Source organism: Branchiostoma belcheri, unplaced genomic scaffold (genome assembly GCF_001625305.1).
Source record: "Branchiostoma belcheri isolate BF01 breed outbred unplaced genomic scaffold, Haploidv18h27 scaffold196, whole genome shotgun sequence".
Taxonomy (NCBI): Eukaryota; Metazoa; Chordata; class Leptocardii; order Amphioxiformes; family Branchiostomatidae; genus Branchiostoma; species Branchiostoma belcheri.
The window spans coordinates 322038-341681 of NW_017803446.1; the positions used below are offsets into that span (position 1 = coordinate 322038).

The following is a 19644-nucleotide window of genomic DNA, read 5'->3' on the forward strand; positions in this document are numbered from 1 at the left end:
TTAAACGTGTACATAAACATTACCCATGTAATAGTATGATAATCCTCACACATGTTTATGTTTTATCTTATTCCATTGTATTTTACCTGAAAGCTATCTAAGATGAAGCCAATGGTAGTGTCAAATGGATGTATGATATGATATTCATTATCTCATGTGATACTTTATACATGCTATATATAATTAAATACTAGGAAATGCCTAGGGCTTTGTATTTACGACCTTTACCGAGTGGAGGTCAGCTTTGTAGAGATGAAGATGCGATGTTGACTATTGCCAGAATGCAGAATGCCCACGATACAGGCCGAGAAAAGTACGAAATTGGAATATGGTGAATGCCATCATTCATGTTATTGCTAACAAGCTATGTCGTTCTGTTCGGCCTTTTCATCAAAATGCCATACAACGATATGAATTGAAAGGTTCTTATTCTATTTATAGAAAATATTTTATAATATGCATGTACATTAGTATAGTAGTGCTAAAGAAGAGTGATGTATGTTACTTGAAACATACGGAAGTTTCCATGATTTATCCAGCAGTATTCGGATATGTTACATTTGATATCATTTTATGACTAGTGGTCGCTTCTCATCATTGACTTTGTCATTTTTGCTACCGTCCCGTTGACTTTCATCAACTTCAATGACTTCGTTTTGATCCTGTGAAACCGCCACGGCCCAGGACTGCTCTTCCCCGCTCCCGAAGACTCCATAGAACACGGCGGTGGCAGCAAACACACTGGCCTTGATCAGCAAAACTCGGGACCACTCCTGTCTCGACTGTAAACATTCATCACCGCAGCTTTACAATAGCAGAATTTTCTCTCAACATTGTTGTTTAAGAGCCAAAGAAAGCGATGTTAGATAGAATAGACTCTTGCAGAGCAACGTAAGATAATAATAATAAATATTCAGAAAGTGTATCTATGATTAATGTTCTCCATACGTACCTTATTCTTGGTCAGTGCGGTCACCAGCAGTGGGAATGTCAGGCCAACAACACGACAGACGACCCGGCTGAACCCTGTTAGCACGCTGGCGTATTGGGGCGCAATGTCAAATGGGTTGGCATCAGCAACTGTAGTTCATAAATTGCTATTTGTATGATAACGCGATGGTAATATATTAATATGTTAATGATCAAAGCATCCCTATTTTGTGGGTAAAAGATTATACGATTGTCTATTTATTGACAGATGAGATATGTCTACTGCGTGAATGAAAACACAGTGCTACTCACAGGTCAGGTGTGTCAATTTTCTATTTAGCTTAAAATAACAAGCAAACATACAGACAAACCAATTCAATTCAATACTACGGTACCCGGAGGCAAAGAACCCACCTGCCGCTCTAGCTGCAGAACTTCCAAAACCTACGGCGACAAAACAGCCTGCGACGAGAGAGTTGGAGGTAAAGGCCGCCACAAAAAGGCAACCAGAAACGCACAGACAACCTGAAGTAACAGGGAGATCTCCTTTTTAGGATTTTTTTTAAATCAGCTGATGAGATAGGCTTCTAGATGTTAGAACAAAGCGTACTAGTTTGAGTTAATGCATATATAACAAGAAAAGGAATTCCATACTTCAGAAACGTAATAGATTTTAGGTCAATGAATTACTTGCTGTTAATTCGGCATGATCTACTATTAAAACATGGTTTCTGTTTCATGCATTCCTGGAGATTACACGAATGCATACTGGGTCGAAACCCTGTCAATCAAGTGAAACTTAATATCTGCCAAGTCCCATTAGAACCAGAAGCATACAACACCAAAACAAGTGCCACCCAAAACGATACTTCTGTCCTAGATACATGATGACTGACAGCTTCAAACAGTGTCAGTTTTGAAAATTGATCACGTTTGCATTAGGTACTTTAGTTTAAAATGTGGCAACTGATGTTATTGCCCTAGCACCTGGCTCAACTGGTATAATGGACTAAACAGTAGCTGTAAGACGTTAACACACCTGTAACAGCCATTGCTTTACGTGCGACAGTTGTTGAAACAAACTTGCAGAGTATATTTCCAAGTAGAGCGAAGAGCGGCTCTAACGCTCCGAATATCAGAATAGGAATTCCAGCTAGGACTCCAACCTACATGAATGATACAAAAAAGACTATAAAATTCAGAGTAAATTACATTGCTGTCATGTCACCATATTTACACAGAAATATAAGATAACTAGCCTTAAAGTAATGCATGTTTATTAAACCACAATAAACCTCCTATTTACTCGGGTCCTCTATATAGCTGGGAGGCTTGTATTATATTTACTACATATGTATAAAATTTGACTTACCAGTTGGATCTTTACCCCAAAGCTTTGCTCAAAATACAGTGGTAGGATATTAGGCTCAAAAATGTAAGCCGCTACTTGTATCAGAACGTAGGCCCAAACAGCAGTAGACGTGAAGATATGACAAAATGGAATGCTTTTCTACAGAGAAAAATAGATTTGGTAGATTATAATTCACTGCCCAACGGTTGCGAAGATAGAAAAACAGCATAGACATGTACAATTTGATAACAGAGACTAATCTTATTATTCCTGCCCCAGCTGATATAATATAATATAATATGATGTGATATGATATGATATAATATGATATGATATGATATGATATAATATGATAAATATATATAATTAATCTCAGTCACATTTCTACTTGACGGAACCTGTTGGACGACAGATGGTTGACTTTGACCGACCATAATTGAATTTAATTTAAGGTGTCCTGCTGAGAACGACTGCGTGTGCAAGATGTCGGTTAGCTTGAGGAATGAATCCCCTCTACTATATACTGAATTTAAAATATTTGTTAAACCCACACCGTTATAATTGAATATGATGTATAAGTATATGCTGTATAAGTATGAAAATGAATTAAAAAATGATGAAATATTTTGTTATGTTGGAAGAACCACGGAGGTATACTTAATTGGATGGCATTCGAATCAATTGCATAATGATAATTGTCACCTTTCGTATCATTTCCTTCATGTCGTCCTTGTTCTGGCTTGGTGTGTTCGAGGCGTCTTGCCTTTTTGCCACGCCTGCCACTGCAAATCCAAATGAAACGGCTGCACATGCCATTCCCACGCCCCCTGCATGTTCATGAACAATGATTTGCATATAACACTTGTCTTCTTTGGACATTACAGAAAAAAGTGGGATCTATTGTATTCCAAATCTTACTAGAAAAAGATATTCAAATCTAAAAACATAAGACTTTTAAAAAGTTAGCATAGTTATATCAGAGTAGCCACAGTAGCCACAGTAGCCACTGGTGCTTCATATTTCAAAGCAATGCTCATGTTTTTATTTCACTCCTTACTATAGTATGATGATGATGATGACGAATCTGAAGTAATATTATATAGCTAGTACAGAAATTCTACTGCTTTACTTTACTTTCTTTTACTCTGTACGTGCAATTAGCTACCGGCATGATTTTAAAAATAAATGTTATGATAATTATAGTATATATATAGCTTATTCCATGTATGGTTTCATGGTTTATGTGATTGTAAATAAGGCCATGTTGATTTGATAATATGGATGGCATCTGTGCGCGCATCGGTTTTCGTTCATTTCAAAACTATGTTTACGACAATCATACGTGCATACTCACAACACTCGCCTCAGGGCGCAAGGAGGTCTTCAGTTGCCAATGACTAGCTAGAATACAGAAGACGTGCCTTTTCTTCGTCTGGGGTGGTATTGTGGAACACACTACCACATCACCTAAAAGCAGCCAGGACCCTAGCAGCCTTCAAGCAATCTTATGTACTGGGCAATCATTGATATGCAAATTCCAAGCCTGATTTTAATCTTGATTTCTTTCTTGTCCTACCTTGGTTCTATGTTATATGATGGTCAGGCTTCACTTTTGTTTCACTTATTTTGGTATTATGATTTCATGCGCAATGTATGCTACTTAAGTTACCTTGCTTTTGTATTATTTAGTAACTTTTGTAACTTTATAAGTTACTTTTGTTGATTATTTGTATTAGTTTGAGTTTGATGTTTTTGTTTGGGGTCTTCCCCAGGCCCAGGGCTCATTGAAAAGCGCCCCACGGGCGATATGTATCCCCCTGGTTAAATGAATAAAAACAAACAAACAAACAAAACAACTAAGCAAACATTCACCGTAAATTGATTACTGTAAATCCCGATTTTTTTTCACTGTACCGCAACGCAAGCGGGAGGTCAATGTTCACGGTTTTCACTGACACCTCTGTACCGTGAACTTATCATTACAGTTAGGGAATAATTCCTGAACTTCCTTTTTCCTGCACCTGTCACCACCGTGAATATATAGTTCCGTGAACACGTCCATTTTTCTCAGACCGTGAAAATTTTGCTAACGTTAGTAGTAATTACAATCTCGTCATTAGTAGTATTTAGATACCTGCAATATAAAATTTATAAGATCGAGATAAGTGTAAAGTAAAGCTGTCGAGATTTTAAAGTGCTTGGCCTGGCCTCGTACATTTGTTAAAAAAAAGGAGATAATTGCCCAGTGCCATTTTTGTAAATAAAGCTGTCGAGATTCAAAAAGCTTGTCCTTGTATAACTGCAGTATGATTTATTTAGAATCTTCTATTTTTGTTTGGGGAGGGAGAGGGAATGAAATATTACATTTGCTCCGAAGCAAATGTTGGCCTTTCTACTAGTAGTTAAATGTTGACTTACCGAACACGTAAAAAGGTGTCTGCCAGACAAGTCTTTGCGTTATGAAGCCTGTTGCGAATATTCCAAAGAACTGGCCAACATACAATGCTAAAGAAATTTGAAAAACAAAATACAAGTTACAGAAACTTTAGCTTTAACTTCTCTAAATTACCTTAACTTCAGGACTGGTATATCATAATTGATTATCATTGACTATACAAATACGCGTTTTATACATAAAGCATATTATTAGTTTTCTGTCGTCTCTAAATCAGTTTTTCATAATATTCAAGTCTTTGTCCAAATCTATGTCATCCATAAATGGCATCGTATGGGAACTTTAATTCATTACACGCACTACTTACACCTGTGTATTAGTATTTGCCAAATTTATCAAATCGTTTCAATGATTTTGAATAAACATGACCTTTTGAAATATTACCTGCAAAGATGTAAGGTGAAACTAATGCACTTTGCTTTGGTGTCAAGTGTTGGCTAAGCACGCCGTAAGCAGCGGGCTCGCACAGTCCCTGTTGTAAGAAGAGACAATAAAGCGACAGTGCTGACAAAAATACCAATACAAATTTGGGGAGAACATTGATAAATAATAGCATGAGATAATAGAATTAAATTTTTAACTGGATGAAACAACGTTGTTACCATATTCTAAAATATTATCAAATAATGTAACCGAAATGTGAAACAGACTTGACCCAATGGGCAAGACACTCGAAAATTCAAGACACCTAAAACAAACTTTTGGTATGCTAATACTAATAATATTGTCGATCTAAGTTGATATTAGAACTCATCATTGTCTCCGTATTCGAATCTTGAACCTGTATGTGTCAAATATCTAGCCTCTCTTGTGGTTTGTTGTTTTCGTATTAAATACAATACCTACCTCTGCCAGGCCTGCCACAACACGTTGGGTTATTGCTGTCTCAAAGCGACCGAACATAAAAGGTGCAACACAGTGAGCAATGGAACTGGCGCTGATAGAGGCCAGGAAAATTCTGAAAATTTAGCGCTATTGGTCAATAAAAAAATGAGCATGTTCTCAATTCCTGTCAAATCGTTTTATAACATACAACTGAACTGAGGCTATCATGTTATAAATCTATAAATCTCCTGTTTGCTTTTGTTTCCATTCAACCCTCTGTACCATTTAAAACAAAACTACCAATTATACACAAACCAAAGTCTTCAACGTTCATACAAAAGTCCTCACCTCATAGCAGAATATCGATAGGCTAGATAACCTCCGATGAAACTTGAAGGCAGCAGGCCAATGTAGACTGAACTCAGTATGGCACCAACCTGGAACTGGCTGTACTGTATCTGAGACTGTTTTCAAAATATACCAACAGAATGTTTTGTTGCTACTTTTGCTACTAGTGGGTCTAAGGAATAGTTATGAAAGGTGGTCAAGTTAAACATAAATATGATAATAGTTTACGTTTAGCATTACATGAAAAATTAGAAAATTACAGAAATTTTTGTTGCTATTTTTGTTACAGAAGGTCTAAAGAATAGTTAAAGACAATGATAATGGTAGTTTACGTTCAACATCACATTAAGAATTATGAGAACGATTGTTACGTTTTAAATACATATTAAATACAAAAAACAATCAGGGTGTCAATATATATATCCTTTAATATATATTATGAAAAGCAGCTACACATAGCGTACCTTAGAGACACTCGTGTTTGTATTATTGTCTGGCGGCATCTGTAGATCCACCAGCACAACAGACACACTGGTCCGTCCTGCGTACTGAAATAGAATTCCACAGAAGAGAAGAACACACAGCAATTTGCAGGACGTAGGTATGGCGTCCGTCGAATTGATGTCAGCCATCCTGAAAAATACTGTAGATTTGGTTACAAATGTGTCCGTATTATGATCTTTATCAACTAACTTAACTTTATTTCACTGTTTTTTTTTTCGTTTGCTGCCTAAGCACCTGTTTATACAGGGCACGCCTGATAAGCAATGCGTTTAGCACTGAATGTGTTCACCCTGTTAAAAGAAAACATGGAATTCAATAAATAAATGCCAATGCCTAAATGTACGAAGTGACAATGGAATTTAGTACAATCAAACACTGTGTGTTCCTCTAAAATGCAAGCTTTGATTGTTGTCCATAGTTGCTTCCATGTCTGAGGTTAAACTTAAGCTTGACCTGAAAAATTTGAAATGAACGTGTCGGTTAGGCAAGCTACAGTATTAGCTTGAGTGTCTAACCGGCACGTACATTTCAAGTTTTTCAGGTCAAGCTGAAATGTAAACTCTGACATGGGAGTAATTATGAACAACAATCAGGAGGTGGATCAGCCCTGAATATCTCCAAGATCGTAACCCGATTTGTGTCTCACAGGTAGGAAAATATTCACTTTACAAATTCTAAATATCTAAGGAAGGTTTGTCACATCCAGTCGTCTTAAATCAGTTCTAACGTATACTTTTATCTGCTAGATGGTCGAGGTTTGCATAACGTATCGCAAATCTTCGTTATTGAGCATAGAGCGTAGAAAGGTTTACCGAATTGACGGGATCGGGTGGGGTAGCCAAGTTGCTGAAAAGTTAACGTTAGGAAGGACATCTGTGTAATGGCATTGGTAATTAGTGTAAGGAATTTAATGTTTTTCGTACTTGGCGCCTAGAAATATGGGGTCGTATGGCGCAACGACAGCGTGCGCGACTCGGAATCAAGAGGTCCCGGGTTCGAGGCCTGACATGCCACCGGTCTTGTGCCCTTGGGAAAGGCACTTTACACGACTTTACAATTTCAATAAATCAAATCAAATATACGTGATTTGTAAACCAGTACCCCTTACATGGGCCACAGTGTGACACACGCACGCGGCACACACTCATGATCAGACAATTGAATCACTCACCCTTAAGGTGCCTAATTGTGTTCACGCTTCCAATTTTCTAAATCAGCGCACGCTAATGGTCGCACCCACGGCGCAGTAGGTGACTCTTTATAGGTCACATTCGTTCTGTTGCAAGTGGAACGGACAATTGTACCTTTTCTCAAGGGACCAAACAGTATATTTAAGGTATTCGTCTCAACGTACGTCGACCTAGAGCATGACCCCAATGCCAATGGTCAAGGTTGTAGCATAGACAAGTCTACGATATAGTTTCCACCTAGTTTTTAATACGTTTAATTTTAGGTACTTTCTTCAGGTCAACACACACACGAAAACACAAACACGCGCCCTCTCAGGTCAACACACACACAAAAACACAAACACGCGCCCTCTCAAACGCATAAATCATGCTTGAATGTGCTCTGTAAGCTTTGACATTCCTTAGGCTAGATATCAAGTTACTCCATTCTAATGAACCGATTTACGAGAAAAGTAACTGATATACTTAGCTTACCTTGAGGTGGACAATTAAAACTTCCTTGATAGTGGATACACTTCAGGCGTATTGCAGTGTACTAATAAATGCCGATGGAAGTTCATGAATGACGATCCGTTTCGATGAAATTTTGTGTACGGAGCCGATGACGATAGTGCTGATCAAACCTACAGCACTTCACCGTGCTAACAAAAGAGGCTCGTAAGTAATACGCATGTGCAAGTTGAAACAAAAGCTAAAATCTGCCGAGTCAACCATGTGTGATAATAACAGTGGCTTGTGTTACACCCTAGTCTGCCCCAGGCGATGCATGAAACCCAAAGCAAAGAAGGATTTGCCGACAGTGTAATAGGGGGTAAGCATTCAGAAAATCGGAAGCATCGAGATTTAGAAATGTCGCGCTCTTTTTACGGTGGTCAAATTTGGGCCCACAATACCCAACCTTCTTTCTTTTATTCGAACCGAGTCATGTTTGATACGACGTAAAAAGTATCTGGTAGACGATGTCGGCCCCCGTCGCGGTTTAATGAAGGGTGATGGGCCCTGATGTATATGGCTTCCTCCCCCCCTCAAGAAATAGTCTTGTTTAATGTCCAAAATCCTTACAGATACCTTTGACCCAGTGTTGACGTCACACTTCAAAGAAGCCACGTGACAAGCTTCACTGGGTCAGTCTACTGAGGAAGACCAGAGTGACTGGTTGAAAGCTTAAGGCGAGAGAATTTTTTGTGTGTTGGACCAACAGTTTTAACTTTAAACATGTAACTAACAACACAGATGAACTTTCATGATAGCATGGCTCCATGTTGAATTGCAAGGCTTGTTTAATAGGATCATTTATACAAAGTGTAGCTTTTTTTCTTAGATTTTCAATTACCTTAAAATTTTTATCAGTCAGTCTGCTTTAGTTTTAAACAATAAAACAGATTGATTGATAAGAATGTTTAGATGCAATGCCTACTACTGTGTTATTTTAGTTCTTTTGAAATTGCTATAAATAAATAAAGATTCATATAAACTGTCATGGATATTTTCAAGGCTGTATTGAATTTCTAAAAAAATGGTTCGTACATGGTTTTGATTTGACAAGGACTTCTTTAAGAATATATGCATTACAACGTTACAATTGCAAGAACCAGAACTTTAAATGATATGACTAGAACTTATCGTAAAGACGATAGTCGTATTTGTTTGTTTTATTAATTTTCTATTATAACAATTTACAACGCATTGAGTTTTATGGAGGGACATATGTTTAGGAATACCTGTTGAACGCCACAATACCGAAACAATCATGAAGAAACAAATTCATGTCACAGATAAAATAGATATGTACATGGAATCTTAAATATTTTGTGTGTTATCAATTCAAATAAACATAAAATCCTATCATGAAAGTTCATCATTAAAATCATCCAGGCAAGAGAAAAGGGACAATTAACCAAATCAATACGAAAAATAAGAAACAGTAGGATGAAATAAGAAGAACTTTATTGCACGACAATTGCACATGATACAATGTATGGCAAACTACATAAAGAAAGTGACAACAATAAAATAAGTGTGCTGAATAAGACCTAATGTCGAATAAAACATATCTTAATTATTCAAACAATAACGGATAGCACATGTCTTTGATAAAGTGTTACAATCGAGTGGGCTAATCACAAATTTCGGTATTTTTTCTAATAACAAAGCATTCCTTTATATAAACATTTTACAGAGCTCCTTTCTCTCTTTTCTTTCTCAGTATACATTATATACATGTATATTATCTACCTATTTTTGCGTTGTGGGAACCATTACATGTAAACATATATTCAAATCTGTCGCCAATATATAAGCGAGGCCTGGTACGTTGCAAGACAAGTGGCGCAACATGATAAAAACCATGTACTTTTGTTGCAACATATTTTGCAACATTCATTTCACAGCGTCAATTCGTACCATACCACTATTGTTTTAATCCTGCTGTATTGATAGATACATAATGGAACGTACAACAGTATACTACTAAGGCCACAGTAAGTAAATTTTATGGATGACATCCTCCGCAGACTCCAAATCTAATGCGAGCGGGCGAAAAAAAACAAGGTGGGCCCCAAAAAACAAGGTTCCTACATTGTTAAATTTTGACTCAATCGTTGTACAAAATGGTCTTGATTCAGTGGGAACATCACATATACACAGCCAGCATCACATATCACTGCATCAAAGTAAGAAACAAAACATTACATCAGAGCCTTTTCTTGTCTCCTCTCTTCATAGTTATCTGCCATCTACCTTCCAGCATGGCAACATACATCTTTGCCCATTTTCGGCATGTTGACCACTGTCAGAGGGCAACAAAATTTCTTGTTTTTTTTTTTCCAAAATCAGACTAAAATTAATGCGCGCGCTGATGTCATCCATAAAAATTACTTGCTGTGGCCTAATTAAGTAATAACAATACCTTATTCAAAATATTTGACCATATCCGTAATCAAAATGCTGTATTTGGAGTAAACACGAAATTGTTCACAATCATTACCACACTATAGGGTGCTCTAATCTGCGCATAGATTGATTACGATTCTCATAAAAAGAGAGATCCCTCGAGCAGTTGAAATGTTGATATCTGACGTATTAAAAAGTAAATTAGGCTTTAAAAATCCATCTAGAATACTTTATTGTTACAACATTGATACCAAAAGATAGCATACCATTTAGGAACAGGAACACAACCATGGCATGCTCCCAGATAGGTGCAGCACTACAATACCCTACATGGACCAGCCGACATCGTTGCCTCGGACGCAAAGTCCTCAACCAAGAATTGTGGACAAAGTTAAAGGCAAGAGCTAAGAAACCTAGCTTGAGTGTATATATATATCCCTATGGGTTTGGTAACAATCGTGAGATCGTCCTAAAATCGCAATCTTGGGGCATCCTTGCGATAGCACAAAGTTCAGCTGTCTTATTTCGGAAAACAATACCTTAGATTATTGCAGTTTTCTTTTCTTGCTGACTACTTAAAAACTAGTCGTAGGAGCGAGCACTATGACGAACGTGACCACGCTGAAAATAAATACAATTTTGATAGAGTGCTGCATCGTGAATTCGTTTCGTTGTTTGTAGTCTTTAGTACCTACATGTAAAATGTTGACGAAACTGTAAGTTTCAAATTATTGATAGCGACATGTGATGGACTCTTATTGTTCCTTAAGGACAAGAAGACGTCCTTGACTGACTTCACCATTAACGACGTGGTTCGGAGTGGAGTGCAAGTCCCCAGCAGCAGGGTGGGGGTTTATGCGGGAGACGAGGAATGCTACCGTCTGTACAGCAACATCTTCGAGCCTCTTATCAAGTGAATTCAATTTGATTTAACTTATTCAGTTTACTTAAGCGACAAATATTGTTGGTTGAGAGTGCTTCAAACGTGTTTCATATCCGGCTGCAAGGATTGAAAGTAGGTGGGCGGAGACTGGCGTTCGCATGATTAAAAAGGCTGTGACCGGTCGTATGTCCTGGAGGGCAGGATATGGTATAATGTCGCAAAGAATATAAAATGGTTCTATGAAAAAGAAATGGTTAAATTTGGCATCATTGACGCCATGCCATACAGCCATATGAGTAATGACCCATTCTATGATGTAATGTAATCGGTTATATCTCCACCACCAGCAATCCAGTTCCAATATATACAAAAATCCCTCCCCCCTTAAATAAAAGCTACGATTTGTTATTATGTGTTTAAATTGTATAGTTTAATCATGATCAAACAATTCCTAACATTTGCTAGGGTTCGATAATCTGTTTGCTATCTCTACCTCGATTCTTGTAGGGAATGCCATGGAATCGATGAGATACCTGAACACGTCTCCAACCTGAATCCTCGATGTTTGACATCCATGATCGAGAACAAAGAACCAATCCTGTCTACAAGGTGTAGGGTGGTCAGAAACCTGGCTAATTACGGTAGAATCAAATCCAACCTTTCTTATCGAAAACTTGTAACCTCCCACCTCCAACCATGCCTTAACAATAGTCCCGAAATTCTCCTTAAAAGTAACAATAATCACAGCGATGTTTTCTTCTTCGTCGTCTAAGTTTTACGTTGGTTGTCTTACACTCGCCATTACATCTCTAAGATTATATTTTCACATCCTTTTGCCTCTTTGCCTAGGTAGGTTAACGTAAATTTTTGTGAATATTTTCTTACTGTGCAGACATAAGATAAAGAAAGTTATGAAAATATATCTGTTAAAATACAGTTCTTAAATGCAATGATTTTCTATTTGGTTGATCATGTGTTGGTTGAGACAGGCTTTCCGGCAGGAATCTCTCGAGACAACCGTCTGGAGGTAGAGGGTGTCTTGGTGACTGTACTGGACGACCTTGAAGGTGACCTTGCCGGAGACTATTACCCATACGCGTCCTTGACAAGTCTGGAAAAAGAGAACCTGGTTATGAGTGGATATCTATTTCAGGTAAGAAGACCATGTGTATCCCTAATACAAAGTGAACCTCACATATGCATATAAGCATGGAAAAATACATGCATCCCAAACCTTAGCCGGCAATCAGTGACCATTGCAGTATGGCAAGAAGAGAAAACGTTTCAAAGCTAATTGCATGATTCGCTTTACTGATGTGCTGATTGTTTCTGACCAGGAGAATGACCTGTATCAGACGGCTGCAGGGATACGTCGACACTGGCCGGAAGGGCGTGGCATCTTCTACAACAAAGCCAAAACGTTTTCGGTGTGGGTAAACGAGGAGGATCATCTTAGGATCATCTCTATGCAGAAAGGTATATATGTATCCATTTGTGTTCATAATGCTACATTTAATTAAGTCACAAGGTTCTTGATTTTTTATTACGTAGCTGTAATTTATTTGTTCTCTAAGTTTCTGAAGTAGGCAACCAATCTGTGATTAGGTTTTACCGTACCCAAGTAAATGGCCGCCATTTTGAAAAGCATAATCCAAAGAGACATTGCGCTTGGAATGCAACAAATGGATGTAACTGCTAGACCCAATAAAACAGCAAAAATGAATCAAAACTTTTATGACTTCTCTAACCAAACCAATAGGAGCTGATGTTCAGCAGGTGTTCGATCGTCTGTCTCGTAGCATCAACGCCATCAACAAGGCTCTGCTGAAGCATGCGCAGACTGAGTTTGCGTTTCACAAGCAGTATGGCTACCTGTCCAGCTGCCCAACAAACCTCGGCACGGGCATGCGCGCTAGCGTCCACGTGACAGTACCCAGTTCACTTAGCGATGTCCAGTTGAAGAACGCATGTCGTCAGCTTGGGTTGGACGTTAGGGGCCGACATGGAGGTAGGAACTAGTTAATATGACTTACATTCGTTTATAGCATTTGTACATTAAAGTATTTGAAATTTAAGCCGGTGTGTAACGCCGAAGGGCAGCTATACTGGCTATACCGATACAGAACGCATATCTTGGATTAAAAATAAACGTAATATGGCTAAGCATTAGTCATTTTTATTGGTCCGTCAGTTGGTCAGTTGATAGGTTGGTCACCGTTAGCTCATTGGTTGCTCATTGCTGTGGTATGCTTGTCGGTTAATTAACTAATTGATCCATTGGTTGGTTGGTTGGTTGGTTGGTTGGTTGGTTGGTTGGTTGGTTGGTTGGTTGGTTGGTTGGTTTACAGAGTGACTAATTTATTTCAGAAACCTCTGAGGCTAAAGGAGGAGTTTTTGACTTGTCCAACCGCCAGCGACTGGGTCGTACCGAGGTCGAGTTGCTGCAAACACTGGTTGACGGCATCAACTCACTCTATAACACATCGGCACACTTATAAGACCGAGATTGTATGCCAGATAAACACAAACGACCAATACAATGAATACCATTTTATTATCCCTCTACTTTTGAAACCTGCTTGGCCCATAAGCTAAATAGATGTACAGAAATATTTTAATATTAACAAATTGCATCAAAGTCTACCACAGCTTTACAATTACAGATTTCTCTCTCAACATCTAATCATGTTCACCCTTCACGTTATTAATGGGTAAAATAGAAAGAGATGACAGATACAATATATGCAAAGCAACGTAAGATATATATTAATGAATATTCAGAAAGTGTATCTATGATTAATGTTCTCCATACGTACCTTATTCTTGGTCAGTGCTGTCACCAGCAGTGGGAATGTCAGGCCAACAACACGACAGATGACCCGGCTGAACCCTGTTAGCTGGCTACAGTACACCGTTACACCTAACCCTTGAACATCTAACTCCAGATATTGTTTAAAGCTATCTAATGACAATGCCCCTACTGTACTTGGTGACGTCGACAGTGAGTTCCACTGTGCGATAGTTCTAGGAAAGAATAAATTCTTGAACGCCTCAATCGTTGGTTGATAACTCTGGTACCTGAAGGCATGGCTGTTTTTTGTTCTCTTCTGGACTGGTATTAGGTACTTAGTTGTGACGTCCACCAGTTTATTAGTCATTTGTACATCATGCATAGTCTGGACATTTTTCTTTCGTCTTCCAGTGACATCCACGGTAGGTCTCTTTTTATTTCCGTGACACTAGCACCTCTTTCATAGTTGTCCATCATAGTTGTCCATACAGAATCTTGCAGCTTGATTCTGTACCCTTTCCAGTTTATCTTTGTCTTTCTTTGTATATAGATCCCATACTGATGTGGCGTATTCTAGGTTCGGTCTTACAAGCGACGTGTAAAAAATGCTGTCGCTGCGGTCATCGACCTCCGTCCATGGTTCGAAGGACAAGGTTGGTTCTGCGGTCATTGACCCGTGGTCGTGGAAGTCAATTCGGATTTTGAACGTAGTTCTAAAATTTCTAACAGTTTCTAAAGTTGATGACGGTCCTTTTGAGATTAGTCCCCCACCCCCCTACCCCAAAAAAAAACAACAACAACAACAACACACGAACAAAACAAGGCAAGCTCTGATTGTTGTTCATACCTACTACAATGTGAGAGGTGAAACTTTGGCATTTCAGTTTGACTCACAATAACTTCAAATGAACGTTTCAGTTAGACCAAGGCCGTCCTTGGTTAGACAAGCTATTTCGTGGCGGTTCAGCCTTGAATATCTCCAAGATTGCTGTCGGTTTGTGTCTTAGAGGTAGGAATATATATATTCATTGTACAATTTCTAAATCTCTAAAGAAGGTAAGCAATGCGACATCATATCTTTTTATCATAAATGGTTTGTTACGCTCTGAAATCTCTCTGAACGCAAAACTTTATCCGCTGGATGGTCGAGGTTTGCACAATACATTGTGAAGCTTCATAATAAAGCCTACTGAATGTAGAGAGGTTTACTGAGGTCAAGGTTGACCACGTAGCGTAAACGTTTTTCATAATCTGTGTTAACAACCTAACGTAACTACCTCCTGGAAATATGCGTAGTCAGTGCCCAATGTACAGGTCCTATTCTGTATTGGTATATTTCTTTATTAATTTGTTTCCTATCATAACGTTAGGAAGCACATGTTACTTTGAGTCATTACTACATTATTCTAATAATATTAAAAATATTATTTCCGTGACACTAGCACCTCTTTCATAGTTGTTCATACAGAATCTTGCAGCTTGATTCTGTACCCTTTCTAGTTTCTCTTTGTCTTTCTTTGTATATGGATCCCATACTGTTGCGGCATATTCTAGGTTCGGTCTTACAAGTGACGTGTATGCTGTCGCTGCGGTCATCGACCTCCGTCCAAGGACAAGGTTGGGTTCTGCGGTCATTGACGTTCTTTTCGATTTTGTGTCAAGCTAATACTCCCAATTTAAGTATTTGAATAGTATAGAGAAATTTATATTCCTTGTAGTCTTTAACAAACCAGCTCTAACTACTCATACAGCCAACTACATTTATAAGATTACCAGAAAGCGAGAGGAAGTTGAAAGTACTTGTGTGCTATAGCAGTTTTATTATCAACATTGATGTACTTTGTCAATATGTGACCTGTCTTTAGTCCAGTGGGGCAAAATGTACAATAAAGGTCTTCATTCATTCATTCATTAATGCACATAGATAAGTATTCACTTGACTGGCTTCAGACACCCCTAAACACATACCACAATACAGACAAAGAAGACCCACACAAGCATACTCACACACGCATAAAAACAGACGCACGAACACACGCACGCACACAAAACACACACAAACCCACAAACGAAAACACACATCCATAGACACACACGCGCACACATGCACACGGATCCCCTCACGCACGTACCCACTCACAGACACACGCACACATACACACATACACATACACGTACGCGCACACGCACACAAACGCGCGCGCGGATGCCCGCACGCACTCACCCACTGACACACGCACATACACGCACGCACACACACAGACCGACACGCACATAATTGCCCGCTTGCACGCACCCACTTACTGACACACGCACACACGCGCACGGATGTACGCACACACGCACACAGCCACTGACACACGCACACACGCATGAATACTCGCACGCAACCCACCCACTGACACACACACACACACACACACACACACACAAACGAATGCCCGCATGCACGCACGCAACCACCCTCACACACACGCGCGCGTACACACACACAAACACACAACACACACAGACACACACACACACACACACAACACACACACACACACACACACACACAAACACACACACACACACGTGCACAAATCCCTCCCTCCCTCCCTATTTTCACCCAAACACATAGTTCACCCCAGTCTCAGGTCAACGCTCTAAGATCAAAGTAAGAGCTTGACAACGGTCCAAATGTGACCATTGATGTGCGATGATTCAGAAAATTGGAAGCTTCAACACAATTCGACACATTCCGGACCAGTGATTCGTACAAGATTGCCCTTTTAGCAGTGCAACCTTGTACAAAAAAACACAGGTTATTTACCTTTCTTGTTTTTGATTTTTCATGACCATTAAACTTCAATGACATTGAGTATGGGGACAATTTAATCAAAATATAGCATAAAGTTTTTTCTTGCTTATTTCGTCCAGAGTGTAGCATTTATGAGATTAACCATTATTTCTCTTTTCACTCTCTATTCCTATTACATTTTATCTTCTTTCTATTATATTTCCTTAAAGAATTTTAAGGATGAAAGATTGGAGAAGTTCATAATTGTTACTACTTACTATCCTTTCGCAATGCCACAACGTTAACGAAAAAGTCGGTTAAATACTGACTGATGAACTGGAAACATTTAAACGATCTAATGATGCAGAAAATGAACATAATTGTGCGTTTCAATATTTTTCAGTTCACTCTCAAGCATCCTTGACCCCTTTTTGTCACACAACGCAGACACCAAAACACATGCAGACATACAAGTGCCCCATTAAATCAAAGTAACCATAACCATAATCGCATATAGGTAATAATATATCTTTTTGCACTGAGTAAAGAGACTCTTTTTTACACAACCAAATCTTTTATTCAGCCGACGTTTTGTTGACCGTCTGTCACTTTCCTCAGGGCAATTCTGACTGGTTCACATTGCACTGCAGCACAGGTGTCGCTGCTACAGATGCATTCCCAAATGTACAATTATTTATCTACGTCGGCTGAATAAAAGACTTGGTTGTGGAAAAAGAATCTCTTTACTCAGTGTCTTACCAACCTGATGAAACTATTCACGGATACATTTTTTGCAGTTGGTTAGCGTAAAAACGTTTTTCGACAATCAAGATTTACTTGCGTAAACTAAATAAGTACTACGTGTCGGTCTTTTAAAAATATTGCAGCACGGTAATGCTCGATAAACCAGAAATTTATATAAAAGATATATCTAATATTACGTTTCTGGGCTGGCCACATCCTTAAGTCATGCTTTACATTTCGTCCATTTTGGTATTTATTCTCCCTTGACTAACTCTTACATTTTGTCGCGAGGAGCCACAGTGGCGTCGGGTAGAGTACGACTATCGACTGTAAACCGGGGAGACCAGGGTTCGATCCCGAGTCGTACCCGGGACATGTCTGGACATGCGCCCCGACGTTGTGCCCTTGGGAAAGGGCTTTCCTCACTCCACCCATGCGTGAATGGGTACCCAACTTCGGTTGGGGAAAGTCGTATTGAGGTCACCTTGTGGCGCCGAATGGCATCCGCACAGACCCTTGCGGCAGCTCTACAAAATGTGGAACAAATATGCATCATGTGTATTATATGTATTATCATTTGTATTCTTACCATTTGTATCATCTGATTGTAAATCCTGCATCAATTCAGCACTATAAGGCTGCGATTGCACGGGTGATGTTTAGCCAATAAACCATTATTATTATCATTATAAAGTCTAACCCAATTTACTTAATAATAACAAATTGCCACTGAACCTCAAAATAACCTTTCAAAATGTTTGAAATTCAAATTCAAATCTAAACTTTAGTACATGTGCCAGCGCTTGACTGGAAAAAACAGTAGTGGCAAGGAATTGGACATTGTAGAACAAGGAATATTTAAAAACCTAGCAAAAAACTTACCAAAGCAATGTGGTATCAATCAGATGTCACCTCCGATGTTTCACTCTGTTTTCAAACTAAACCATCTACTGATGCTTGGTATTGGTATTAGCTGTTCATTGCCTCAATGGATAGGGTGGTAGCTGTAAATACCAGGGGCTCATTTTTTTTTCATCTCCCTTGGGAATTAGTCTCTAGTTCCTTAGATTTTCCATGGGGTACCAAGACCACATGCTGACCTGATGATGGGCTCTTAATAACCCAGGGAAGTTGGTAGAATACGGTAGCCTCGTGTTAAGAAATTATTCCTTACCATCATTCTGCACGGCACATTTAGCAAGACCTATGCTCCCTCTCTTTGATTAACTTTTATTCAAACTCTTTCCAGGGCCAAAGTTTCAAGACGTTTGAGGGAGAATGCTGTCCGAGGTGTATAGAAAGTATCATATACTAACTTAAAGCTAATTGTGCATTTTTCAATGTCGAAAAGTTTTCAGATCAAAGTAGCTTGATGCTGAATTTGAAAATGATTATTTAATATATATAATGTCGTAATTTCACTTTTTTTGTAAATTTTAAACTTAAAGGTTATGTTTTATGTATATTACAGATAAACCATGTCAAAGTGATCATTTTGTAGAGTTGTACAACACCAAAGACAAAAAAAAATAATTATATTAAAGGTTTCTTTAAATATCCTTTGTCTGTTTTTAGCTCCTGGTTTTTGCACAGTGTTTGGAGATCCACACTACCAAAGTTTTGACGGGAAACTTTTCAACTTCCAAGGAACGTGCAGCTACATTCTGTCCCAGGACTTTAAGGGTGACGTCTACAGTGTCATAGTCAACAACAACAACATGAACTCATTTGCTTGGACCAGAAGAGTCCATTTTAAGATCAACGGGGTGGACGTGATTCTGGGACAGCACTTGGCAGTGAGGGTGAACGGGAGGGATGTCACCTTACCTCATTCCCAGCCTGATGTTCTCACCGTTCTGCTTGCCGGGTACTTGGTTAAGGTCTTCACAGAAGTAGGTAAGTTTCCATTGCATGTTACTAATGTTTGCAAATACAGCATGGCAATTACA

General features: G+C 38.8%; 2 protein-coding genes across 2 annotated transcripts; one reads left to right on the plus strand and one right to left on the minus strand.

The window, feature by feature from the left end:
• Window positions 1-542: 542 nt before the first annotated feature.
• Window positions 543-6690, minus strand: LOC109468233 (vesicular glutamate transporter 3-like). Its single transcript, XM_019766485.1, has 8 exons — window positions 6374-6690; window positions 5910-6025; window positions 5583-5694; window positions 2303-2440; window positions 1970-2096; window positions 1345-1455; window positions 953-1080; window positions 543-782 (listed from the first exon to the last, which is right to left on the minus strand). Exons 1-8 carry the CDS (start codon window positions 6539-6541, stop codon window positions 567-569), a joined length of 1116 nt encoding a protein of 371 aa, XP_019622044.1. The 5' UTR covers window positions 6542-6690; the 3' UTR covers window positions 543-566.
• Window positions 6691-10784: 4094 nt separating this feature from the next.
• Window positions 10785-13876, plus strand: LOC109468221 (arginine kinase-like). The gene is made up of 7 exons (XM_019766476.1): window positions 10785-10892; window positions 11266-11408; window positions 11886-12019; window positions 12368-12531; window positions 12716-12854; window positions 13138-13386; window positions 13746-13876. Exons 1-7 carry the CDS (start codon window positions 10785-10787, stop codon window positions 13874-13876), a joined length of 1068 nt encoding a protein of 355 aa, XP_019622035.1.
• Window positions 13877-19644: the final 5768 nt, after the last annotated feature.